The sequence below is a fragment of the Zea mays genome, chromosome 6 (genome assembly GCF_902167145.1).
Source record: "Zea mays cultivar B73 chromosome 6, Zm-B73-REFERENCE-NAM-5.0, whole genome shotgun sequence".
Taxonomy (NCBI): domain Eukaryota; kingdom Viridiplantae; phylum Streptophyta; class Magnoliopsida; order Poales; family Poaceae; genus Zea; species Zea mays.
Genome location: NC_050101.1, coordinates 14,784,609 through 14,807,012, shown reverse-complemented (window position 1 = coordinate 14,807,012; position 22,404 = coordinate 14,784,609). Strand labels below are relative to the sequence as shown.

The 22,404-nt window shown below is 47.1% G+C and overlaps 4 protein-coding genes across 6 annotated transcripts; 3 read left to right on the top strand and 1 right to left on the bottom strand.

Moving 5' to 3' along the window:
* The first annotated feature begins 605 nt into the window (after positions 1–605).
* Positions 606–3,020, top strand: LOC542454 (60S acidic ribosomal protein P0). The gene is made up of 4 exons (NM_001371630.1): positions 606–1,048; positions 1,919–2,017; positions 2,100–2,492; positions 2,734–3,020. Exons 1-4 carry the CDS (start codon positions 722–724, stop codon positions 2,872–2,874), a joined length of 960 nt encoding a protein of 319 aa, NP_001358559.1. The 5' UTR covers positions 606–721; the 3' UTR covers positions 2,875–3,020.
* A 429-nt stretch (positions 3,021–3,449) lies between these two features.
* LOC100275595 (putative AMP-dependent synthetase and ligase superfamily protein) lies at positions 3,450–6,618 on the top strand. Of its 2 annotated transcripts, none has more exons than XM_008649414.4 (10): positions 3,450–3,837; positions 3,922–3,994; positions 4,110–4,278; positions 4,396–4,503; positions 4,606–4,703; positions 4,856–5,049; positions 5,159–5,292; positions 5,408–5,796; positions 5,914–6,128; positions 6,266–6,618. In XM_008649414.4, the coding sequence occupies exons 1-10, from the start codon at positions 3,623–3,625 to the stop codon at positions 6,390–6,392; spliced, it is 1,722 nt and encodes a 573-aa protein (XP_008647636.1). In that variant the 5' UTR covers positions 3,450–3,622; the 3' UTR covers positions 6,393–6,618.
* Positions 6,619–12,000: 5,382 nt separating this feature from the next.
* LOC100194007 (uncharacterized) lies at positions 12,001–16,275 on the top strand. 2 transcript variants are annotated; one of them, XM_008649201.4, is made up of 5 exons: positions 12,001–12,202; positions 12,936–14,656; positions 14,837–14,963; positions 15,284–15,385; positions 15,822–16,275. In XM_008649201.4, exons 2-5 carry the CDS (start codon positions 12,963–12,965, stop codon positions 15,870–15,872), a joined length of 1,974 nt encoding a protein of 657 aa, XP_008647423.1. In that variant the 5' UTR covers positions 12,001–12,202; positions 12,936–12,962; the 3' UTR covers positions 15,873–16,275. The 2 variants fall into 2 exon arrangements, with proteins under 2 accessions (XP_008647423.1, NP_001346296.1); NM_001359367.1 differs by lacking the exon at positions 12,001–12,202 and adding an exon at positions 12,273–12,462 and having other exon boundaries at positions 15,822–16,106.
* Positions 16,276–16,680: 405 nt separating this feature from the next.
* LOC100283486 (ATPase) lies at positions 16,681–22,088 on the bottom strand. Its single transcript, NM_001156386.2, has 7 exons — positions 21,822–22,088; positions 20,882–21,029; positions 20,394–20,585; positions 19,482–19,610; positions 18,068–18,237; positions 17,436–17,566; positions 16,681–17,067 (listed from the first exon to the last, which is right to left on the bottom strand). The coding sequence occupies exons 1-7, from the start codon at positions 22,018–22,020 to the stop codon at positions 16,990–16,992; spliced, it is 1,047 nt and encodes a 348-aa protein (NP_001149858.2). The 5' UTR covers positions 22,021–22,088; the 3' UTR covers positions 16,681–16,989.
* Positions 22,089–22,404: the final 316 nt, after the last annotated feature.

The following is a 22,404-nucleotide window of genomic DNA, read 5'->3' as shown; positions in this document are numbered from 1 at the left end:
GCAAGTTCAGCTTCGAGTTCCCTGGTGCACCGAACACAGTCCGGTGGTGCACCGGACAGTCCGGTGGTGCACCGGACAGTCCGGTGGTGCACCGGACAGTCCGGTGGTGCACCGGACAGTCCGGTGCGCCAGACCAGGGTGCCTTTGGGATGTCTTTAGCTCTCTTTATTTGAACTCATCTTTGGTCTTTTTATTGGCTTGTTGTGAACCTTTGGCACCTGTAAAACTTATAGACTAGAGCAAACTAGTTAGTCCAATTATTTGTGTTGGACAATTTAACCACCAAAATCAATCTAGGAAAAGGTGTAAGCCTATTTCCCTTTCACCCTACCACCTGCACCGTTTTTTAACATTTTACGCGGATGATTGTTGAAACTGGTGCTTTAAGTATAAAAAAAAATAAAAAAGTAGAGAGTAGAGATGTAGTGGACTCATGCTTGGGCTTCTATGCAAAAGATGCTGCCCCGGTTTACGACTACAGGAGCCCAACAAACAGGCAGGCCCATCTTGGCCGGCATGGAAGGAGGAAACCCTAGCGCTCCTGCTCCCTCCAACACTATAAAAACCACGGCCGCAGCCGTTTATCAGCTAGGTTAAAGCGACGCCGCCGCCGCAAGCCGTCCGCCTTGCCCTTCACGAAGGCTTGGTCCTCCTCCTTGTATCTCCACTCCCCCCTTCACAGATCCGTTCCTCCAGCTAGGGTTAGCGTTCCTCTGCAGCGATGGCGATCAAGCGGACTAAGGCGGAGAAGAAGATCGCGTACGACAAGAAGCTGTGCAGCCTGCTCGATGAGTACACCAAGGTGCTCATCGCCCTGGCCGACAACGTCGGTTCCAAGCAGCTCCAGGACATCCGCCGGGGCCTCAGGGGCGACTCGGTGGTGCTCATGGGGAAGAACACGCTCATCAGGCGTTGCATCAAGGTGTACGCCGAGAAGACCGGTAACCACACCTTTGACCCGCTCATGGACCTCCTGGTCGGCAACGTAGGCCTCATCTTCACCAAGGGAGACCTCAAGGAGGTGCGCGAGGAGGTCGCCAAGTACAAGGTGAATAACTGTAGTTTTTTCCGGCACCTGTTGTTTGCTGTTACCTGTTAATGCGAACATCACTTGCTCGGAGTAGCAATTCGATGGCTCACGGCACAAAATTTATTTTTTATGCAAATTGTGTCGTACGTGTCCCGTACTCTTGGAGAGATGTCACGTATAGTAGATTTAAATTCACATCGAGTTGCCTGGATATAGCTCTGTGCAACTCGGGTCCGTGACCTGGATATAGTCGTTCTGTTATGCTATTGTCCTGCACTAAATACTTGCAGATTGTTTTGTTAGGGCCATGTTTGTATACACATGTCTAATTACTAGTTAGTGCTAAAAATTAGCCAAACTTAGCTATAGTTAGCTAGCTAGTACTCTAGCAACTAGTTGAAGACTTCGCAAAAGAAATAGCCTACCAATTAGCTCCCCTGTTTGGATGCACCAGAGCTAAATTTGTCTATTTTTAGATAGGTAGCAATTAGTTCATGCACCCAAACATGCTCTTTGTATGTATTGAGGATTCTATATTCATAGCATTGTTTCACATTCAGTTGGTAGCTTAGCTGTAAAAGTTTGTTACTGTATTGTGATATCGCTTATTGCACTTGTGAGACTAAATTTAAATTCACGTCTATGTATATATCGCTTTAAGAATGTCTGGGCTTAGTTTCATGATTAAACATCTCTGATAATAGCATAACAAGTCAGTTTTTCATGCACCATATCTGTCCTATGTTGATAGCCATAATGTGGAAGCATATGTGTTGTAACACTTTTTGATGTTGTTTATCATTGTTGTTTCTGTTACACATACACTACCAATGTCAAGCTATTATTCATTATTAATAATAATGACAATTTGATGTGTTTTTGCTACAGGTGGGGGCTCCTGCTCGTGTTGGTCTGGTTGCTCCAGTTGATGTTGTTGTGCCCCCTGGCAACACTGGGCTGGATCCGTCCCAGACCTCTTTCTTCCAGGTGACCTTGGAAGCAACACCTCTGTGATACAGCTAAAATGCAAGCACACAAAGGCGCTTTTCTCATTTGTCATTTGTTCCAGGTGCTTAACATCCCCACCAAGATTAACAAGGGTACCGTGGAAATTATCACCCCTGTGGAGCTGATCAAGAAGGGTGAAAAGGTGGGCTCGTCCGAGTCTGCCCTGCTCGCCAAGCTGGGTATCCGCCCCTTCTCGTACGGCCTCCAGGTCACCAGTGTCTACGAGGATGGGTCCGTGTTCAGCCCTGAGGTGCTTGACCTTTCCGAGGAGGACCTGATTGAGAAGTTTGCCACTGGTGTCTCCATGGTTGCCTCCCTGTCACTGGCGATCTCGTACCCGACCCTTGCTGCTGTGCCCCACATGTTCATCAATGGGTACAAGAATGTGCTTGCTGTTGCTGTCGAGACAGACTACTCGTACCCACATGCTGACAAGATCAAGGAGTACCTCAAGGTAAAACTTGTTTTCTCGGGCTATGGTAGTTGTTAAGCAACTCAAGGCCTTGTATAATTCTGGTTTAATTTGATTACAGTCCATATCTATGAACGTGTCTTGTTGGCATTTAAACTACCATGCATACCTATGCTTCTTTGTCCATATCATATGTACTGTATCATCAGATCACGATGTAGCTAGTTTATGTCTTGGAACCATGTGTTTTGAGGTATTCTAATTTCTGTGTTTGGTTTTGCAGGACCCAAGCAAGTTTGCTGTTGCCGCCCCGGTTGCTGCTGGGGACTCTGGCGCTGCAGCTGCTCCCAAGGAAGAAGAGAAGGCTGCGGAGCCTGAAGAGGAGTCGGACGAGGAAATGGGCTTCAGCCTCTTCGACGACTAGAGCTGCTGTTTTCGTCAAACTGCTGCAAGTTTTGGCTTTTTTTTTTATCATCTACAAGTACTGTTTCCTATATTTTTTAGCAGACAAATTATCGTGTGTAATCGACAATGATATCTCCTTAAATTTTAAGTACCTGTGTTGTGTCACTCGGGTTGATGCTGTTTACCTAACAAATCCGTTTGGATTTTTTTTGCGTAAAAGATTGGTTAGTCTCCGAACTAGAGTTCAGCACATCTTTCATCTTTCGGCGAAAGATGAAAGTGTCATGAAACTTAACGTTGCCCAGAAGCTTGGCCCAAGTTAAAATCACATTGTCCGAAATTCTAAATGATTGATGCACTTGAAATTCGAAGAAATATGCTGCACACACAGCAAGTCGGGTCTGTAGGCAGAACCGCCAACAGTCAGCACCTGCTTAATCAAATATAAATAGCATCGTCTCACTTTTTTTCCCAACTAGTGTGTGATCTGTGTGTGAGTGTGAGATTGGTTCAAATTCCTATTTGAATTTTAGCCTTTTTTTACTATTTAAACATGGGAGCAGGCTACCCATTAGTAGGTGGTACCGTGGTAGTCAGCGGTCAGCACAGCCTTCCCTAACTATCTCGTCAATCGTCAGCTGCACTGCAATCTGTGGTCGCAACGCAACGTCCCCCGTCGTGGCCGCGTGCTATCTTCCTCCTCCCTCCCTCCTTGCCGCACGCGTCAAACCTTGCAAAGAGAGTTCGGTCGACGGCGCCAGCCGGCGATGGCAGCGCCGCGCCACCGCCAGGGCCACATTGCGCAGTGCCTTGGCAGGATCCTCGCCTGCCGCGGCAGCGCCACCGCCGCCGTCGCTGCCGGCCCAGGCGGCCGACGGCTCACCGGCGCGGAGTTCGTCGACGGCGTGCGGAGCCTGGCCGCTGGCCTCGCCGACCGCGGGGTGCGCCCTGGCCACGTCGTCGCCGCCGTCGCCCTCAACAGGTACCTGCCTGCTTACCTAGGCGCATGGAATTCGTTAGCCGCGGAAACGATCGGGGGCTGAGCCATTGCTGTACATGAACGCAGCGTCGAGTACGTGCAGCTGTTCCTCGCCGTCACCTACGCCGGAGCCATCATCGCCCCTCTCAACTACCGCTGGGTGCGTGCGTGCTCCTCCACTTCATCTCCTTTTCTCGGTTCTTACAGCACACAGCACTCACTCCGGCAAAGAGTGCAAGTAAGTTTCGTCGTCGTCTCCCCCTGTTCTGAAGCAGAGCTTCGAGGAGGCGGCGCAGGCGGTGGAGCTCGTGCGGCCGACGGCGTTCGCCTTCGACGGCGCGTTCAGCTCCTGGGCGCTTCGGCTGATGGAGGGCGACAGGTTCCCATCCATCGGCCTCTACCTCCTCCTGGGCGATCCTTGCAGGACCGGCCGCGCTGCTGCAGGTTGTGGTGAGGTTCTTGCTTGCGTTGCATGCGTGGGCATTACAAGAGACTCTGCACGCACCTAGCACTTGCAATTTACACACGCTTGCTTTCGTCTTGGACACATGTTGGTTTCAGCTGTACCCATTACCGACGTCACGGGGAGCCTCGGCGGAGCTACGGCAGCGGCGGCGATGGAGCCCGTGTCGGCTCCAGACGACATTGCTCTAATATGCTTCACATCCGGTGAAAAAACCAGGCTGTTACAGAACGAATAGAATTGAAATCGAGAAACTTGGCTACAGGATGTATAGCTGATGGTACGTACTCTGATTCTGATCCAACCAGGAACCACGGGGCGGCCCAAGGGCGTAGCGATAAGCCACACGTCCTTGATCATCCAGTCCCTCGCCAAGATCGCCATTGTCGGCTACGGCGAGGACGATGTACGTACGGTTTCAGGACCCCAACAAGCACTATCGCATACAGTTTCCATGCCATGTTAGCGACTCTTTACGCAGTTCAGGACTCAAGAGAACCAAAAGTTGTATGACTTCCAGAATTTCGCATCCCTCTCTCTACTCTTCGGCCCCTGCAGGTTTACCTGCACACAGCGCCTCTGTGCCACATCGGAGGGGTCTCGTCGTGCATGGCAGTCCTGATGGCCGGAGGCTGCCACGTCCTGGCGCCGAAGTTCGACGCCAGGTCGGCGTTCGCCGCCATCCAGGAGCACGGAGTGACCTGCTTCATCACCGTCCCCGCGATCATGGCTGACCTGCTGTCCTACGCTCGGTAGCGATCTCCAGAGCACTCTGAAACCCTACGAGCCCCCGCAGGCCGCAGCCGCTGGTAGTGGTAGTCAAGTCACCTAACCGGAGTTTCTCCCGTCTTCTTCGACCAGGAAAGAGGAGATGGCGCCGGGCTGCGGGAGGACGACGGTGACCAAGATTCTGAACGGCGGCGGCGGGCTGCCGCTCCACCTCGTAAACGCAGCCTCGCAATCCTTTCCTCGGGCTGCTATTTTCTCAGCTTACGGTACGGCCGTACGGCGTTCTCTGCCAGTTAGCTCTTCAGTGTCATGAGGATTCATTCGTCGTGTGCAGACAGTAACACGTCGACTGGATTTCAGTAGCTCTGTAATCTGCAACAGGGATGACCGAGGCCTGCTCGTCTCTGACGTTCATGGCCCTCACCACGCCAAAGCTTCAAGAGCCGGAGCCGGAGCCGGAGACCCAACCGTGCGGCCACCACGGAGGTGTCTGCGTCGGCAAACCGGCGCCGCACGTTGAGATACGGATCGGCATGGATGACGACGGCACCACCGCCGGTTCTTCGCCGACCGGGAACGTCTTGACCAGAGGCTTGCACACCATGGTTGGCTACTGGGCAAACGGCAAGGCGGACTCATCCGAGTGTGACAGGAACGGATGGCTTGACACCGGAGACACTGGGTGGGTGGACGAGGAGGGTAATCTGTGGCTCTTGGGAAGGCACAAGGGCCGCATCAAGACCGGAGGCGAAAATGTTTACCCGGAAGAGGTACTCGTTGTTCCATGACCATTTCAGAGTTCAGACTCCACATGTCTTCTTCCATCCTCTAACAATGGCAGACATGTGAACATGTTGGTTTCACAACTAACGCCTGGAGTTGTTCAGGTTGAATCGGTGCTGTCCCAGCACCCCGGAGTGGCGAGAGCTGTGGTGGTCGGCGTGCCGGATAGCCGTCTCGGGGAGAGAGTCGTTGCGTGTGTCAGCGTCAAGGACGGCTGGAACTGGGTGGATGCGAGAGCTGAGCACGAGCACCGAGGCGGAGGCGAGGAGGTGTCTCCTCAGATCCTCCATGGCCACTGCAGGACGAAAGAACTGAGCAGGTGTTCTCCACTCTCCTCATGTACAGATGTACTCTTCTGATGAGAAACATGTTAGCGCGTGTGGTGAACGCGCGTCTGTTTGAGCAGCAGCAAAGGTTTCTTGGTTCTTACCATATCCTTTTCTTTTTATTGAACAGATTTAAGGTGCCAAGGTCTTATTACCAGTGGAGGCAGCCATTTCCGGTGACCACGACGGGGAAGATCAGAAGGGAGGAGCTGAAGAGGGAACTCCTGGCAGCAATTCGACTGCCCAGCAACCTGTAGCTTTTTGAGGCGATGATCTGTTTTTGGACCAAATCTTGGTTCAGTTCGACTCCGATTGAAGTCTTCTGTTTTTTTTGGTCTGTAGGTGCTTTTAGCTTTTACCTGGTTGGAGTTTAAGATGCGAAAAAAAGAGCGTTTGATTATTGGAAACCTGTAACATCCATGACTTTTCTTCACCTTGACAAAAGAAGTCGAGTCAATGGCAAGTCCCATGAAATTCAGAGCATCCGATTCTTGGAGAACTGAAAATTGTTGACGCCTTTTCAGAGCGCCAATCACTCAAGAAGAACCGGCGGCGGTGCTCTCTGGTCAGCCGCGGACGGTCCGCGGCCTGGGGCTGGATGGTCCGCGACCTGGTGTGAGGCGGCGGTGCTCCCTGGTCAGACGCGGACGGTCCGCGGCACAGGACCGGACGGTCCGCGACCTGGTGCAGCAGGAGCCCGGGTTCCCTGCCTGACGGCTGGACGGTCCGCGCGTGCGCAGGGGCGGCAGAGGATCGCTGGCGGCGCCTGAATCTCGCTCCCGGGAGGGACCCCGTCGGGGAGGAGAGATCCTAGGAGTTGTCTAAGCTCGGGCCGGCCGACCTAGACTCCCCTAATCGACGTAGAGTCGAGGAGAGGCAGAGAATTTGAGGATTGGAATACTAAACTAGGGCTAAACTAGAACTAGACTAGAACTACTCCTAATGCATAAGGTAAAAACGAGTAATAGACTTGATTTGTTCGATTGTTGGGGGTTCAATCGGCCGTAGCCCTTCATCTATATAAAGGGGGAGGTCTGGATCCGTTTTCAACTGTTTCCCGAGTTAATCCCGCGGTTTTAGGTAACAAATCCCGCGAGAAACTAGGAACCCTAACTGACTCTGCGCGCGCGCGGACTGTCCGCGTCACCACCGCGGACAGTCCGGACCGCGGACCGTCTGGCCTCAGGGCCGGACCGTCCGCATTGCTCTTTTTAGAGCTCAACATATGCCCCCTGCCTTTTGGTGAAGGTTGACGAACCAAAAGCATATGAACTAATCCTGATGTAGGTCACCGGCTTTTCGATATGGAGATTGTTCAATAAAGCACCAATATAAAGGCCGTTTCGGATTGTATCTTTCTCGGCCATGACCATTTGATCAATGGATCAAAAGGAATAGAATGGAGGTGCCCCCCAGTCTGGATAGACGAAGGGACTATACATGTACCATGGATTCATCATCGTGCCATTCCATGTTTGAACAGGATAATATACCGACGATGAGTAAATAGGTGGAAAGTACCCTGGTCTCATAGAATGAATAGGCGATGCTTGTTGTGTCGCCTTTCGGGTCGTTTTGTTTGACCGTTTTGTTTTAGCAGGTGACCGGGGTTTCTTTGTTGACCGATCACGTGGAACAGTCTTTTTGCTAGTATTTTTGGAGAGCAACTGATCAAAAGTAGGATCGGCTTTGATCAGCCGATTGTATGTGCTTTGACCTTGCGTCTTTTTCCTTGCTTTGTGTAGAGGTTGACGCCTTTGGTCATAGGTGGACTGTCCGGCTGAGTTAGCCGGACCGTTTGTCTGAGCACCGGATTGTCCGCACGTAGGTGCCGGACCATCTACGATGCTGGGGCTAGGCTGATGTGTTTGGTTTATTAACTGTACCTGCCCCCCGGCGTCTTCGGACCTTTTAGCCTTCTCGTCCGAAGCCTTTCGAGCAATCTCCTTTTGTGATATATCTGACATGCGAGGATTGCTGATGACGATGCCCTTGCCTTTGTCTTTATCGGCCATTTCGGGCCGAACCAAGACCTTTTTGCATGTGAGTTCTATTGTATTAACAGGAAAGGGTTGTGTGTCTACTTGCATCTCCTGAAAAGCCAATCGACCCTCATTTATGGCCGATTGTATCTGTCGACGAAAAACATTACAATCATTGGTAGCATGAGAAAAGGAATTATGCCACTTACAATAAGCACGCCTCTTTAATTCATCAGGAGGAGGAATAGTATGAGTTAATTTAATGTTGCCGTTTTTCAGTAACTCGTCAAATATTTTATCGCATTTGACAACATTAAAAGTAAACTTAACTTCGTCTTGTCGATTCTTTCGAATCGACTGTAAAGCAGAACACGCTGAAGGTTTAGCCTGTCCTGGCCAAACCAGTTCGGCGGTGTATACATCCGTGGATTCATCGTCCGAATTATCGTATCCCACTAGATGCATCTTATGGCTAGCCGATTTTGATGTTTCCTTACTTCGGCTTTCACAGGTCATAGCCCGCTGGTGTAAGTGCACTAGTGAAAATAATTGGGTGCCATCTAATTTTTCTTTTAAGTAGGGTCGCAACCCACTGAAAGCTAGCCCTGTCAGTTGTTTTTCTGCGACATGAATCTGAAAGCATCGGTTTCTAGTGTCCCGGAATCTCCGGATATAGTCATTAACCGATTCTTCAGGCCCCTGTCGGACTGAGCTAAGTCAGCCAATTCTAACTCATGTTCTCCTGAGAAGAAGTGTTCATGAAACTTTTGCTCTAATTCTTCCCAAGAGTTAATAGAGTTTGGTGGCAAAGCTGCGTACCATGCAAATGCAGTATCAGTAAGGGACAACGAGAATAAACGAACACGGTAGGCTTCCCCATCAGCCAATTCTCCCAAGTGTGCTATGAATTGGCTTATATGTTCGTGTGTGCTTTTCCCACTTTCACCAGAAAACTTAGAGAAGTCTGGTATTCTAGTTCCCTGTGGGTATGGCACGGTGTCGAATCGGTGACTATAAGGCTTCCGATACGATTGCCCTGTACCTGACACACTAACACCGAGTTTGTCCCTGAACATCCCGGCTACCTCGTCTCTGACCCTCTCTGCCATGTCTGGCGACCATCCATTGAGTTTGTGGGTGGAGATTTCAGGTTGCCTGACATTACTCTGTCGGCTTTCCTCCCAGGTATGTTTGAGGTGTGTGTTAGGTGTCCTATTAATGTCACCAGCTCCTGCCCTATACCCCTCAGGCTCTCTTGTGGTCGAATAATATTCAGCCCTATGTCCATGAGGTGGTATGGCATGATTATAATGTGTTGCTGGTGGGGCACCATAATGTTGCTGCGATGAATGTGGGAACTGTGCGTATTGCGCAGCTCTCGGCTCTGCGTATGCATATCCGGACGGTCCGGCGTAAGAGGCCGAATGGTCCGCGACCTGGCCAAATGGTCTGAAGGTATATCCGGATTGTCCAGCCATATATGGTGCTACGTGGGTAGTCTCGTACCCAGACCGTCTGTCGTAAAGAACTGGACGATCCGCGATCGGGCCGAATGGTCCAGGGCTGTACCCGGATGGATCGGCCATATATGGCGTGACTTGGGCAGTTTGCGCATGGACTCGTGTAGAGTCGGATGGTCCAGCGTAATACATCGGCCGGTTCATGCCATATCCGGACGGTCCGGCGTAAGATGGCGGACGGTCCGCAACATATCCGGACGGTCCGACGTGATGTACCAGACGGTCCGTGATGGGGCCGAAGTGTTTAGGGGTTGTACCCTGATGATCCGGCCATGTACGGTGCGACCTGAGTGTTTTGTGTGCGGGCCTGCATCTGGTCGGACGGTCCGGCGAAATACGCCGGACGGTCCGCGGTATAACCGGACTGTCTGAGATGATGCTCGGACGGTCCGGTCGCGTGCCTAGTGGTTGCGGCTGTGATGGTGACACGAAAGCGTGCATCGACATACCATATGATGGCTAGGTCAAAGGTGACCTGTTTATAGCCGATGTGTTTGACGTGGGTGGCACTGTATTAGACTCTCGCGATGGAAAATTAGGAGCAGCTGATTTCTCGTATGCACGTAAATGCATTTTAATAGATTCATCTACATATTGCTTTAACTGATCTCCTCGTTGATCCATGAAAGTTGTAAGAGATAGATCTGGAGTACTTACAGCGGGACCCTGCAGTGGAGGTAGGAGAGATTCCATATCGATCTCCCCTTGACGGACGATCTTCTGGTGGCGATCCATCGTGAAGTGTGACAAGTACTTGTCCGCCGCCTCCTTGCGCCGTTCGGAGAGTTTATGCAGCAGTTCCGCCTCTTCCTTGTCGCGTTGTTCGTTCCATTGCCGCATCACCTCCTTCTCATCGCGCATTACGAGGTCTTCAAAGGGCCTTTGGTCATCAGCCGGGAGCGCCTCCATGGCTGGCTTGATGATGTTGGTAGTGGAGATCTTGGTGTGATCCTTAGAACCGACCATTTATGGGCCGATTTTTAGCAGATCTAGACACCTATTCCCCAGCGGAGTCGCCAAAAAGTATGTTGACGCCTTTTCGGAGCGCCAATCACTCAAGAAGAACCGGCGGCGGTGCTCTCTGGTCAGCCGCGGACGGTCCGCGGCCTGGGGCCGGACGGTCCGCGACCTGGTGTGAGGCGGCGGTGCTCCCTGGTCAGACACGGACGGTCCGCGACACAGGGCCGAACGGTCCGCGACCTGGTGCAGGAGCTCGGGTTCCCTGCCTGACGGCCGGACGGTCCGCGCCCTAGGGCCGGACGGTCCGCGCGTGCGCAGGGGCGGCAGAGGATCGCCGGCGGCGCCTGGATCTCGCTCCCGGGAGGGACCCCGTCGGGGAGGAGAGATCCTAGGAGTTGTCTAGGCTCGGGCCGGCCGACCTAGACTCCCCTAATCGACGTAGAGTCGAGGAGAGGCAGAGAATTTGAGGATTGGAATACTAAACTAGGGCTAAACTAGAACTAGACTAGAACTACTCCTAATGCATAAGGTAAAAACGAGTAATAGACTTGATTTGTTCGATTGTTGGGGGTTCAATCGGCCGTAGCCCTTCATCTATATAAAGGGGGAGGTCTGGATCCGTTTTCAACTGTTTCCCGAGTTAATCCCGCGGTTTTAGGTAACAAATCCCGCGAGAAACTAGGAACCCTAACTGACTCTGCGCGCGCGCGAACTGTCCGCGTCACCACCGCGGACAGTCCAGACCGCGGACCGTCCGGCCTCGGGGCCGGACCGTCCGCATTGCTCTTTTTAGAGCTTAACAAAAATGATATTAACTTGAATGAAAATCAGACTATATGGATGGGATGGATCTAGGAGGGACAATGGGTTTTAGATTTTACGCTATAAAATTTAAGAATAAAATTAGATAGGATGAAACTCTATTTTTATTTATTTTGAACTAAAATTAGTTTAGTGTCCTAACAAATTATAAAAAAACCTTTAGATCGTGATACATTACCACGCTCTAGATGGATCCGACCCATTTTTTAAGATGAAACCATTTCTAGCATCATTTATTTGGTAATGGGTTCCTGTTGTTTGCAGTTGGGTTCGGAGGACTCGAAAATGACAATACCTGACGTCAGACCGTGGCTGCCACCGGCGCTCCGCGGAGCGGCCCCGCCCTTGGCTCCGCACTTCCGCAGCCGGTACCAGGATCGCTCCCTTCGCCGGGGCGCCTCCAGGGAGGAGGTCAGTGGTCACCGGCGTGGAGCGCTTCGCGTCCAGAGAGCTCCCTCCGCCGGGGCGGCTCTCGCCGGCGTTTAATTTTGAAATGAAATGTGTTACTCTCTTATCGGGCTGTCAGAGTGAAACTAGAGTTTGGGCCAAACCCATGAGCCATGGGCTGGGCTTCAAGGAGAGGCAAGCATTACGGGCCGGCCTCACGGCGGTGGCACTTGAGCAGCAACTACAGTCAACCTTCAAGAGATAACCTTAGCACGTTAACGGCGGCGGCGGTGAGAAAAGGCGGGGGAGGGGGACTGGAGGTGAAAGGCGGCTGCTTTCGCTGTCTCCCCACCACCCGCGCACAGTGGCGGCGCTGACGGTGGCAGGAAAGGAAAGGTAGAGCATCAGTCACCAGCGCAGCTTCTTTCTTTTCCCCTTTACCGCCGTTGTATTTCGGGGGGCGGCATTCCTTGCCTCGCTGCTGTTTCTTGCTCTACGGATTCACTGGTGGTGGTGGTGGTGGCGGAGCTCTCCGTCCTAGGAGGCGCTGGTGGTTTTCCGGATTGTTTCGTCTCGCCCCTCCCCTCTTGGTTTGAGCTTGGGTTAGCTTCGTTTAGACGGCCTCCTCCACTTGAGCTCTTTAACCTAGACGATTGGTTAGTGTTCAATTTGTTGCCTGTTTTATTTTTTTTGGTTTATCTGATTCGGCTAGTTTAGCTAGATGTTGATTTGTTTCTGCTATCTCCTTTTTTTGGGCTATGTATTTCCGTCCATGTCACTTTCCCCAATCGAGTTACCATTACTGGGATGGATGTTCTGTCTCTTTAGATTTGATGTCATAAACTCATTATTATCTGAGCATTCAAGGCAGTTTATACTGGTAATTTAATTTGTAAGATTTTCGTCGTCTTGCTGAGGTAGGGTTTTGCTCAGAGACCATTATGCTGTCACAAGCTTGGGGTGATGTGACTGCACGTCATGTTTGACGTGGTTTATTGAATGATACATGCGCGTTTGCTGCTGGGCAATAAATGTTCAGACGGATTTCCTGAGGGAAATAGCATGCTGGTTTGATTATAATCCCCGAGTTTAACATTCCTTTTTGTGCCTTTCCTTTTTTTTGTTACAGTGGCGATCACACCAAACTCACATACAGATGGAGATGGCAGAGACCTTGCATGTATTGCCCGATGATGGCAATGGAAGTGCTGCAGTTCAGACTGAGCCTTATTGCCATGAAGACGCCATTGAGGACATGGAATCTTTCTTGGATGAAGTAAACGACAGGGTTCATGTTTCAGGAATTGTGACTGGTGCTATCATCAAGGGGATCCTAAGTGATGTGCGGCAAGAAGCTGCTAGCCAAATTGCTCTCAAGGATGCAGAGATATCATCACTGAACCAGAAGCTGCAGCAGCCAGTAAATGGCAGCTTGAGTTTATCTGAGGGACGGGATAAAAGACATGATGAGTTTTATAGTCTCCGCCAGCAGCTTGACTCCATTTCCAAGTCACTGTTGAATTCTGAATGGGGGCTATCGGGATCACAGCATAACTTTGAAGATTCAGAAAATGCCAGCAAGCAGCAGGACAAAGAAAATTCCTCTAGAAATGGTGTAGCAAAGACCATTCATCCTGGAGACTCTAAAGAAGAAGTTTTTGGTGATCCGAAACTCTTGGATCACATGGATAAGGTTGCTTTGATAGCCCATTTCAATAAATCAATGAATGAGATGAAAAGGCAGCATGATTCAGTTCTGTACCAGAGGACGGAAGAGATATTCAAACTGAAGCGTGAAATCCTGAAGAAGGATGGATCAAACCCTTTTCATTTACGAAATAACAAAGAACTTGAGCAAACAAGGAAGAAAATTGAGGAAGTCATCTCAAAGTTGGATGTGCTCCTCCTGGAGAATAAAAGAGCCTCTGTCCGTATCAAGTCAAATGCAATTCCTGGTCAACAAGATAAGAACAATGTATTAGGTTCTGAAATCGAGCAACTAGAAAGCGGTGCAAGTAATAATGAAGACTACCATTGCTCTATTCCAACTCACTCATCACATTTTGCATCCAGAGAGGCAGATCATGAACTGAATATTGTAAGGCCTCAATTTGACGTTGAAGATGCCAGAATTGCAGCCACCTTTAGAGAAGAAATAGAAAGGATTATCATAAAAGAGTTCATTAGTGAAATAAACATAGAATTGCATGGTTATGAGATTGAGGGTGGTATGAAGCAGGAAGTTTGCTCAATAATTCACAATGAGGCTATTGCTAGAGCAATGTCAAACATTGATTCTTTGTTGTTGAAGTACGAGGAGAAAAAGGGTCATGCTGAAGAGGAATCTCTACATAAGCAAAAGATTGAAAAACTGAAACTAATTGTGGATTCCTTCACTGAAGTATTGAGTGAAAAGGAGAAATTTGTATCACAGATTGGATTGGAAGCGATGCAGACTCGCGTGGAGTCAATGTGTTGTGAACTTGATTTGTTAAGGGACAAAGTGGCAAAGCAAGATTCCTACCTATCTGAAAAGAACAGGGAATTTGATGCCATTATGTGCAGGTTGGAGCAAGCTCAGCAGCATGTTCAACACAATGATGTTACCTTGGTTGAGCTGAATGATAGACTTAGAACCATTTCAAACTCTCTAAAAGACCTAGAGAAACAGAATCAAGCTCTACATTATGCCATGGAAGAAAAAGAGAAGATGCTAACATCTGCTGTTTCCAAAGACAATGATATGAGAGAATTCATGGAAAATCTTGTTAAATCTATCAAAGATTTTGAAATTGTCATGATGAATCAGCAGGCTGTTGTTGCAAATAAAGTCGATCATCATGAATCAAGGTGCTTGATTTTTATTCACTCAACTTACTTATTCTAGGCAAATGAGCTGATTATATAATTCCTAGCCTTTTGTTTATCACTATACCATCTTAATATTAGCTTTATAGTTCTTGGTACCTATTACCTATCTATGTAATGTTCTGTAAATAAAGAGGCTAGTATGTTTTTTTTCTTTCACAGGTTCTGTTTATTAAAAGAACAATGTAAACACCTTGCAAAAGAAGGCAATCTTTTAAGAAAGAAGGCCTTACGATACAAAGAGATATCTGAGACAAGAGACTCTAATCTTCAGAAAGCTGAACTTGAGGTAATTTATTTGCCAAACCTAACAAGTTAGTGTTTAGCTTCACTTTGCAGAGCTTAACTTGCAAAAACAAGGACAGACCCAGTGCCGGAGGTTCCCACATGAGTGGGGTATGGGAAAGGGGTAAACCGAGTTCCTTCCGCAAATGCGGAGAGGCTGCTTTAAACCTATGACCTGGTGACTCAATGGACTGTTCTCACCATTGCACTAGGCCTGCTCTTCTAGAGCTTAACTTGCAAACCATGAAAAAAGTTATGACCTAGATGTCACCCTGAAAGGATTGAGGCATTAAAGCACATTAATTGGTTTTATTTGTTTCCCAGGTGGATTTGCTTGGTGATGAGGTTGAGGCCTTAACGGATCTTCTTGCAAAAATCTATACTGCACTTGATCACTATTCTCCAGTACTGCAACACTACACCGGCGTAAGTTTTGTTTTTATGCTTCGGGCATGATTCTTATGTTTTCTGTTGTTTCTCTTCGTGCCTAATCTAAGAAGTATTGCTGTATTGTCCATAAAGTGCCCTCTGACCTGTTTGTTGTTTGTCTTTAATATAACTTATCCTCATTATTCTAGGTATATCCTTTTTTTTATCAAGATCTTTCAGTAAAAGAAATTTGTGAAGTGACCTAACATAAATTTTTAACAAGATTGATGTTAGGTTTTTCTTCCAATATTAATTTGTTGCGTGACATGAGATATTAGGTATTCGCATGTCTTGTCTAACCACAGGTTCCATGTTATGCCAGATGCTACCGTATGTCATAATCACTAGCAATTGCATTGCGCTCACCCAATTCGCATGGTTTCGTGTATGATATTTTTGTTCTGTATTAACTGTACTAATATCTTTTTTGCAGGTTATGGAGACCTTGAGCATGATTAAGAAGCACATTAGCATGGCGAAGTAAAATGCTTCTGGTCGGCTTGACACTGTAGAATTGTAGGTTTGACAGCAGGCTTCCAGTGGTTTGACATAAGTTTGTAGAATTGTAGATGGCAGCAAGCTTTTGTTTCCGACTCAAGGACTAGGTGATTACCCCCTTTTGCAGGCAGAGTAGTGGTCTTGGTAGCTTTTGAGCACTCTGTAAATGACCCAACCCAACCGTAGCTATTAGTTCTTGTGCTTGGCTTTTGATGCTATGGCCTATGGGCTTTGCCACCTGCTATGCTGGGTTGCAAAGGTGAACTCTTGTAACATTGGTAGCCGAGAGGATGTTAGAGAAGCTGAGTTTTCATGTGGATCTTTATTTTTTCCTGGCACAATGGTAGATAAATCTACACTATAGCCTGGCGTTCAGGCTTTGTAGTGATCATGCGTGCCACCAAAGTAACATTTACATTGAAATGCAAGTAGGCTGTAATGCAGACGATTCAGAATCTGCACTATCCTGATTGGATGAACGGACGACCTCGGTTACCAGGATTCATGTAATTTCAAACAACTATGTGCAAGCTCATCCCTTCAATGTAATAATACATTGAAGAGAATTTGGTCCCTTCAACGTTTGATGCCCACGAGGCGGCAAAATTTCGATTGCAAATCATTGGTATCTGCCGACTTTTTTTTTTGAGCCGAGTGGATCACGAGGAGCCTGGCTCCCTTGTCACGAGGAGAGCTCTGCGTTCTTCGTATTCCCAGTAGCAACACAAAATGCTGTACATTCAGCTTTTACGAGTATGCCAACTAAAGTTTATAGAGGCCAAGCACAATGTATGTAAAAAAAGATCTGAACATTTGACGATCAATTATCCATGGTAGACAGATACATGTTACTACCTCCAAACACAAACAGAACACATACAACAATCACCGAGAGTTAGAATCAGAGGAATATTTGAACAATTCTTACTACCTACTTACATCAGAAATATGTTCTATCCACACCGCATGTTTGCACCCATCCACGATTTATTCTTTTTGCTGGGAACGAAAAGCCTTCATGCCGATGAATGTATCATTGGGACCAATACCCCTTTGGCTCGCCAACTCCTCAATGTACAATTGACACCCTTAAATGCTGGGAATCAACTTCCATTCTCCAATTTCAACCCTTTGTGGTGATGGCTCCAGGCTAGCAAGGCAGCACCGATTGCTGGTTCCACCTGAAATTTCATGGCATTTTGTTTAACTTCTGAAGGGATGGTACTTCATCCATTTTTCTTAAAAAAATCACTAATGCCTATACCAACTTTCTTGGCACTAAAGTTTTTTCCCCATGTTTTCAGATAGATATATCACTGCTTTCTTGATGAGAGAAATGTATGCGCATTTATCCAAAAATATGTTACTGACATATGCCATTTATCATACCAAGTAAGTCAGAGATAAAAAAAACATGACTTCTGATATAAAAAAGCGAGACATCCCAAATCTTTTGAACACTTAGACTCCTTAAGTATCCAGAAACCAGCATGGATGTGTGCAACAGAGACATAAAGTTTGGAACAAGAATAGTAATGGGTATACTAACCTCAGGCCAAATAGGATCAGTGCCCGGGAAGACCTTGGAAATACATTTTATGACCTCACCACTGATATCCCACTTTTTATTTCCTTCAAGGACCCCTCCAACCAAAACAAGTGGAAACATGTCCTTTCCATCTGCCAGATTAAAGATGAACTTTCAGGTATACAGAACATGTTCTCCTGTTGTCAGTTCCTAACACTGAGACGGCATTTGGAAACAGAAACAGAATTTGAGCAGAATAATATCTGTGTCCAAAGAAACAATTCCATGATCGGAATCCTTAGTACTCCACTCTAAAGAAATATAGTACATCGAACCATAACAAGAGTATCTTAAGCCCACAGCTCATTTACCACAGAAAACCAGTTGCTATATGCTCTACGACATGACAACTGGCATGCAGACGACAGACGGAATGAACCGAAAGAACCTTTTGCCGGGAAAAGACCAGTTTTCATTCTTTGCTTGATTAGTAATATATACAATGGCATCCCTATCTTAGAACGACTTGACTTGATGTCCTGACCCCAGAGAAGTACTATTTATACCTAAAATGCCACTAGTCCATTCGAATAATCAAATAGACCTGTTGAACAAAATTAAAGCTAAGTACTATTGCACGAACTACACATTACCTTCGCCACACAATCTAAGACGCTGAACAACCGCTATAACAGTGTCAGCCAACTCTTGGACTGAATCATGCAAGATTTTGTTAGCTACTTCATCACCATCTTCAGCAGAAGATACCACAACTGGTACAAGTGCTGCAATACGAGCCCAAGATGGATCCGCATATGTCCACCTGTGCCAGAACAAGTGCAGCAATTAAGTACAAGATTCCAAATATCAATGCTTTTCTCAGCTAGAGCACGAGAAATATTCACAAACACTAGAAGCTTCAGCAAACATTAATTAAGTTATGAAATACTACACTACTAATCATTCTATGACCTTAAAAATATGGATTAGCGAAAGGGCCTCTAGCCTAATGGTTAAGGACTTCCGAGTAGCACCTCCAAGTCCTGAGTTCGATTCCCCTCGGGAGCGAATCTTCAGGCTTGGTTAAAAAAATCCCCTCGCTATGACTCATCCGCTCTCGGGTTATGATGTCCTGTGCGTCACCCTCCGGTTGGGCCGTTGCAGAGTGGACAGTTGACACCGGCCCGTTAGTGATGGGGGCCAGGGTTTGGAGATTTTCTCGGCCGGGACCATTGTTTCGGTCTCTTCTTAATATAATACCGGGAGGGCGGTCTTTCCCTCCCCGGCCGAGTTTTTTTTTAAATATGGATTACTGAGAATGGGTATAGTGCACTAACAGGATGAATCTTGAAACTATTGGTGGGCTAATGTAGAGTTGAGAGTGACAAACATGGTCAAGAAGGGTTAAACTCGATAATAATTCTTGGGGCATGCATACTATGGAATCATGGTAGCCGGTGTGTTTTTTATGGCCTTTACCCTAGTCTGGCCAGAGCCTTGCAGCTCGACATTGAGGAGATGGTTTATCGGAGTCTGGCAGGGGCTCGAGGCATTTCCTTTCCTATGGCCCTAGAGCCTGCAGGCAACCAGTAGGTGCTTGGTTTCTTGGTCGAGATCGCTTTTGTTGTGAGCACAAGGAGCCAAATATTTGTCAACTCTCTTGGGTTTATGGGTTTGTGTTGTAAAGGTTCTTATCCCTTTTTCTTCTCAATACAAAGATGTGCAGCTCTCCTGCGTGTTTGAGAAAAAAAAAGGAAATTAAAGGAGTATAACCAAATAATGATAAGGATTAATGCATAATGGCAAATCCTGTCGGAACAATGCAAGCCTGGCAAGGTTTATATATACATTGATGAAAAATATCATAGCATGGTCACAGAAGGTCCTGAACGTACTTTTAACACAAATAACATATGCTATGCAATAAAATTAGTGTACCTTTTTTTTGCATATTTTTTCAGTCAAAACAGTAGGGGAAACCCTACTGTCTTCTTTTGCATATTAAGCTACCATTAGGGCAGATAATTGAAATGTATACAAATTATGCATCACTGTGACAGAACTTACCCTATGATTTCATCTGGTGAAGAAAGATCAAGCTTCTCAAGGATATCTCTTGTAAGTCTAGTTTGTGGCCCACGACCATCGTATGCTTTTATAACTGCTGTCAGGGCCTGTGCAGCAATGCCATATCCACTGCATTAATGTACACATATAGTTGTCTACATTAGCCTTTGTCACAGACAGGCTGTATTGAAATCACAGAATAATAGGTTTCATAAACACCAAACAAATCTTTTTAAACTACAGCGGTCAATGGTGAAGGATTTCAAGATGCTGGAAGACCCATCAATTTGGGTGAGAGGAAGGAGCTGCAAGGCTGAGTCAAATGGACTACAAGGAGAAGTGGACAAGCTATTCGGCCAACCATTCGCTCATGGTTTATGTTCCTCTAGTTTCATTTAGGGTAAGATGACAATATTTCACTCGCTTTTAATTCTCAATTCACAGTTTGGTAACCCTCCACTCAGGTCTCTTAACCAAGGCAGTAAGTGGTCATCTTCCCAATTCCCCAATTCATAGTTCAGCAACCCAAGCACCTATAAATAGCCTTTCTGTGATATGTTCGGGGTATAAGGAGCTTTGTTTTCTTTGCATGATATATGCCCATATCCTTATATCCAAACAAGATCTGAAAATAGCCCTATAATTTCTACTGGGTGTGTGACAGACAATTGATGCTTGTCAGTTGAGCACCCTCTAAACTTCTGATTCTCATGTTGCAAATCAGGTATGGACTTTTGAACAGAACACATGGCAGCTGAAAGCACTAATATCTGTTCCAACAACAAAAATCATAAACAAAGAATGATGTTCCAACAATCCAACTTCAAAGTTCAAACAAGGCAGTGGCACCACCTAAAGTATCCAGTTTCAAGGGTCATAGAGTATCTTGTTGCCATAAATAATATTACTCACCTACCCCAGTCGCCCAAAACAGGCCCAGCACCAGCTGCTCTTGCTACTTTTCCATCTTCTGTAACTCCATAAGCAATGCATCCAGTGCCCGCAATTAACACACAACCATGCAGCTTTCCCATTGTACCACTAGCCAGGGCCGCCACTGCATCATTTTCTACATAATTTTTTGCATTGTCTGGGAACAGATCCCTGGAGAACAAACAAGGTTCACTTAGCAGATATACAAGAAAATGATGACTTACTATCAGTTCTGCATTTCTGGCTGTCAGCATGTTCTGATTTGTAATGACATACACAAAAGCAGCATCATTCTGACAATCCAGAGCATCAGGGATGTCCAAATGAATAGGCCCAAACATTTGAGCATCATGATATCAGCATTTGTTCAATTGAAATGAAGTGGTTGCTGTGGAGCACAACAATGCAACCCTTCCCTTTAGGTGCAATACTAAAATGCATTTTAATTAACACAGAGAAAACTATACCGGATCCATTCCAGCATCCTCAGCTGATCTGAAGGATGGTTCACTCCTGATACGGCTAAACAAACTGCTCGGACAGCTGAACGATCTGTGTTGGCCAATGCTAGAGCCTGTGTCATGACCTGCTCGAGAGTTTCCAAGGCAGCATTTTCTGATGAATAGAGGACAAAGTGGTAAGTATTTCTTTGACCGAAGAATTGTGCCAGATGCTATTGTTCCCACATTACAACGTGGCAAGGGAAAAAAGGAGATAATGATATAATATCACTCAGAAAACATTACCATATTTCAATTGTATACTGTGTTACAGCTTACAGAAGCATACATGGTTTGTGTACAGAACTATGGATTCTTGTTGCACTTTGGGCACAGTATTCCTCTAGAATAGCAAAGGAAGTCCAAAGTCCAAACCACAGTGCTATCAACACATGGGTAAATGTTGTGCTGTATTTCCTCATCAGTTGAAGTTACCAGACTACTTTACAAGCACCGTGCTTAGCACAAGTAATGGTAAGGACTAAGGAGTACTACCTCTTCAGCAACTTCATTAAATGATTGACAACCATAGGAACCTAAATAATCGGAAATAAGCAAGATGGACAACAAAATGGCAAACAGCCTTTTAAAAATCTATAGAACAAAAGCTAAGTTTTTTTTAAGAAAAATGAGGAAAAATGAACATACACGAGCACTGTTATGCAAACAATTCATCTATTTCCCTGAAACTCTCCCTCAATTGTGAAGATCCAGTATTCCCTACAATCCTTACAGCATCCGCAACTATGTATGACAAAATCAACGGCGATTAGGCAACACCTTAGGAGTGAAGTCAAAATCCCCCAAAAAAACCGACAGGGAGACAACTCGTCAATCACCAAGATCGAATTTTGAACACAAGGCACGCATCAGGCATCCTCTGAATGGGAAGAGCTCTGGCGATTACCTCCGACGGAATTGCGGTTTGAGCAGCCGGCGACGGCGCGTGCAAGCACGGGTACGGTGGCCGGAGACTCCGGCGGCGTCATTGCAGCCGGCAGGCAGACGCAAACGGTGTTGGTGGTGCCGCCGTCCACGCCCAGAATCACACCACCGTCAGCAAGCGCCGCGGCCGCCGTCGACTCGCCGTTCTCGTAGCCGCCCATCTCTCGCGTAGACGGGCTCCTTTCTTCTCGGCTTGCGCGAGATAGAAGCGAGTCAAAGTCTGATGTATGGAAGATTTCTTTTTCTTTGTATACAGGAGAAATATTGGTTGAGTGTGAGGCTGCGGCAGCATCGGTTGCTCGTGTCCCTTCTAATCGCGCTAGGGCCCTATCCTACGAATGGCAATAGGTAAATACGCATACTCATATCCACTCGTGAATATGTATTTACTCCCGTGCCTATACTTACTAGTCGGTTGCCCGTGCGTTGCGACGGCTTACAACAATACCCACGTAAACTATCCATAAAAAATTTAAGATTTTTTATTGATTGTCTCCGCTCTCTGTATAATATATTTTTTGATTTAGCTAACTGATGTTATTGTT

Excerpts from the sequence above, each read along its gene's own strand:
- LOC100194007 (XM_008649201.4), top strand. The coding sequence starts at position 12,963 with ATGGAGATGGCAGAGACCTTGCATGTATTGCCCGATGATGGCAATGGA. Across the intron at positions 14,657-14,836 it reads GTCGATCATCATGAATCAAG|GTTCTGTTTATTAAAAGAAC; the intron begins GTGCTTGATTTT and ends TTTCTTTCACAG. Across the intron at positions 14,964-15,283 it reads TTCAGAAAGCTGAACTTGAG|GTGGATTTGCTTGGTGATGA; the intron begins GTAATTTATTTG and ends TTTGTTTCCCAG.
- LOC542454 (NM_001371630.1), top strand. The coding sequence starts at position 722 with ATGGCGATCAAGCGGACTAAGGCGGAGAAGAAGATCGCGTACGACAAG. Across the intron at positions 1,049-1,918 it reads AGGAGGTCGCCAAGTACAAG|GTGGGGGCTCCTGCTCGTGT; the intron begins GTGAATAACTGT and ends TTTTTGCTACAG. Across the intron at positions 2,493-2,733 it reads AGATCAAGGAGTACCTCAAG|GACCCAAGCAAGTTTGCTGT; the intron begins GTAAAACTTGTT and ends TTGGTTTTGCAG.
- LOC100275595 (XM_008649414.4), top strand. The coding sequence starts at position 3,623 with ATGGCAGCGCCGCGCCACCGCCAGGGCCACATTGCGCAGTGCCTTGGC. Across the intron at positions 4,704-4,855 it reads TCGGCTACGGCGAGGACGAT|GTTTACCTGCACACAGCGCC; the intron begins GTACGTACGGTT and ends CGGCCCCTGCAG. Across the intron at positions 5,293-5,407 it reads TGCTATTTTCTCAGCTTACG|GGATGACCGAGGCCTGCTCG; the intron begins GTACGGCCGTAC and ends AATCTGCAACAG.
- LOC100283486 (NM_001156386.2), bottom strand. The coding sequence starts at position 22,020 with ATGGGCGGCTACGAGAACGGCGAGTCGACGGCGGCCGCGGCGCTTGCT. Across the intron at positions 21,030-21,821 it reads AAACCGCAATTCCGTCGGAG|AAAATGCTGCCTTGGAAACT; the intron begins GTAATCGCCAGA and ends TCTATTCATCAG. Across the intron at positions 17,567-18,067 it reads TCTTAGATTGTGTGGCGAAG|ATGGAAAGGACATGTTTCCA; the intron begins GTAATGTGTAGT and ends TTAATCTGGCAG.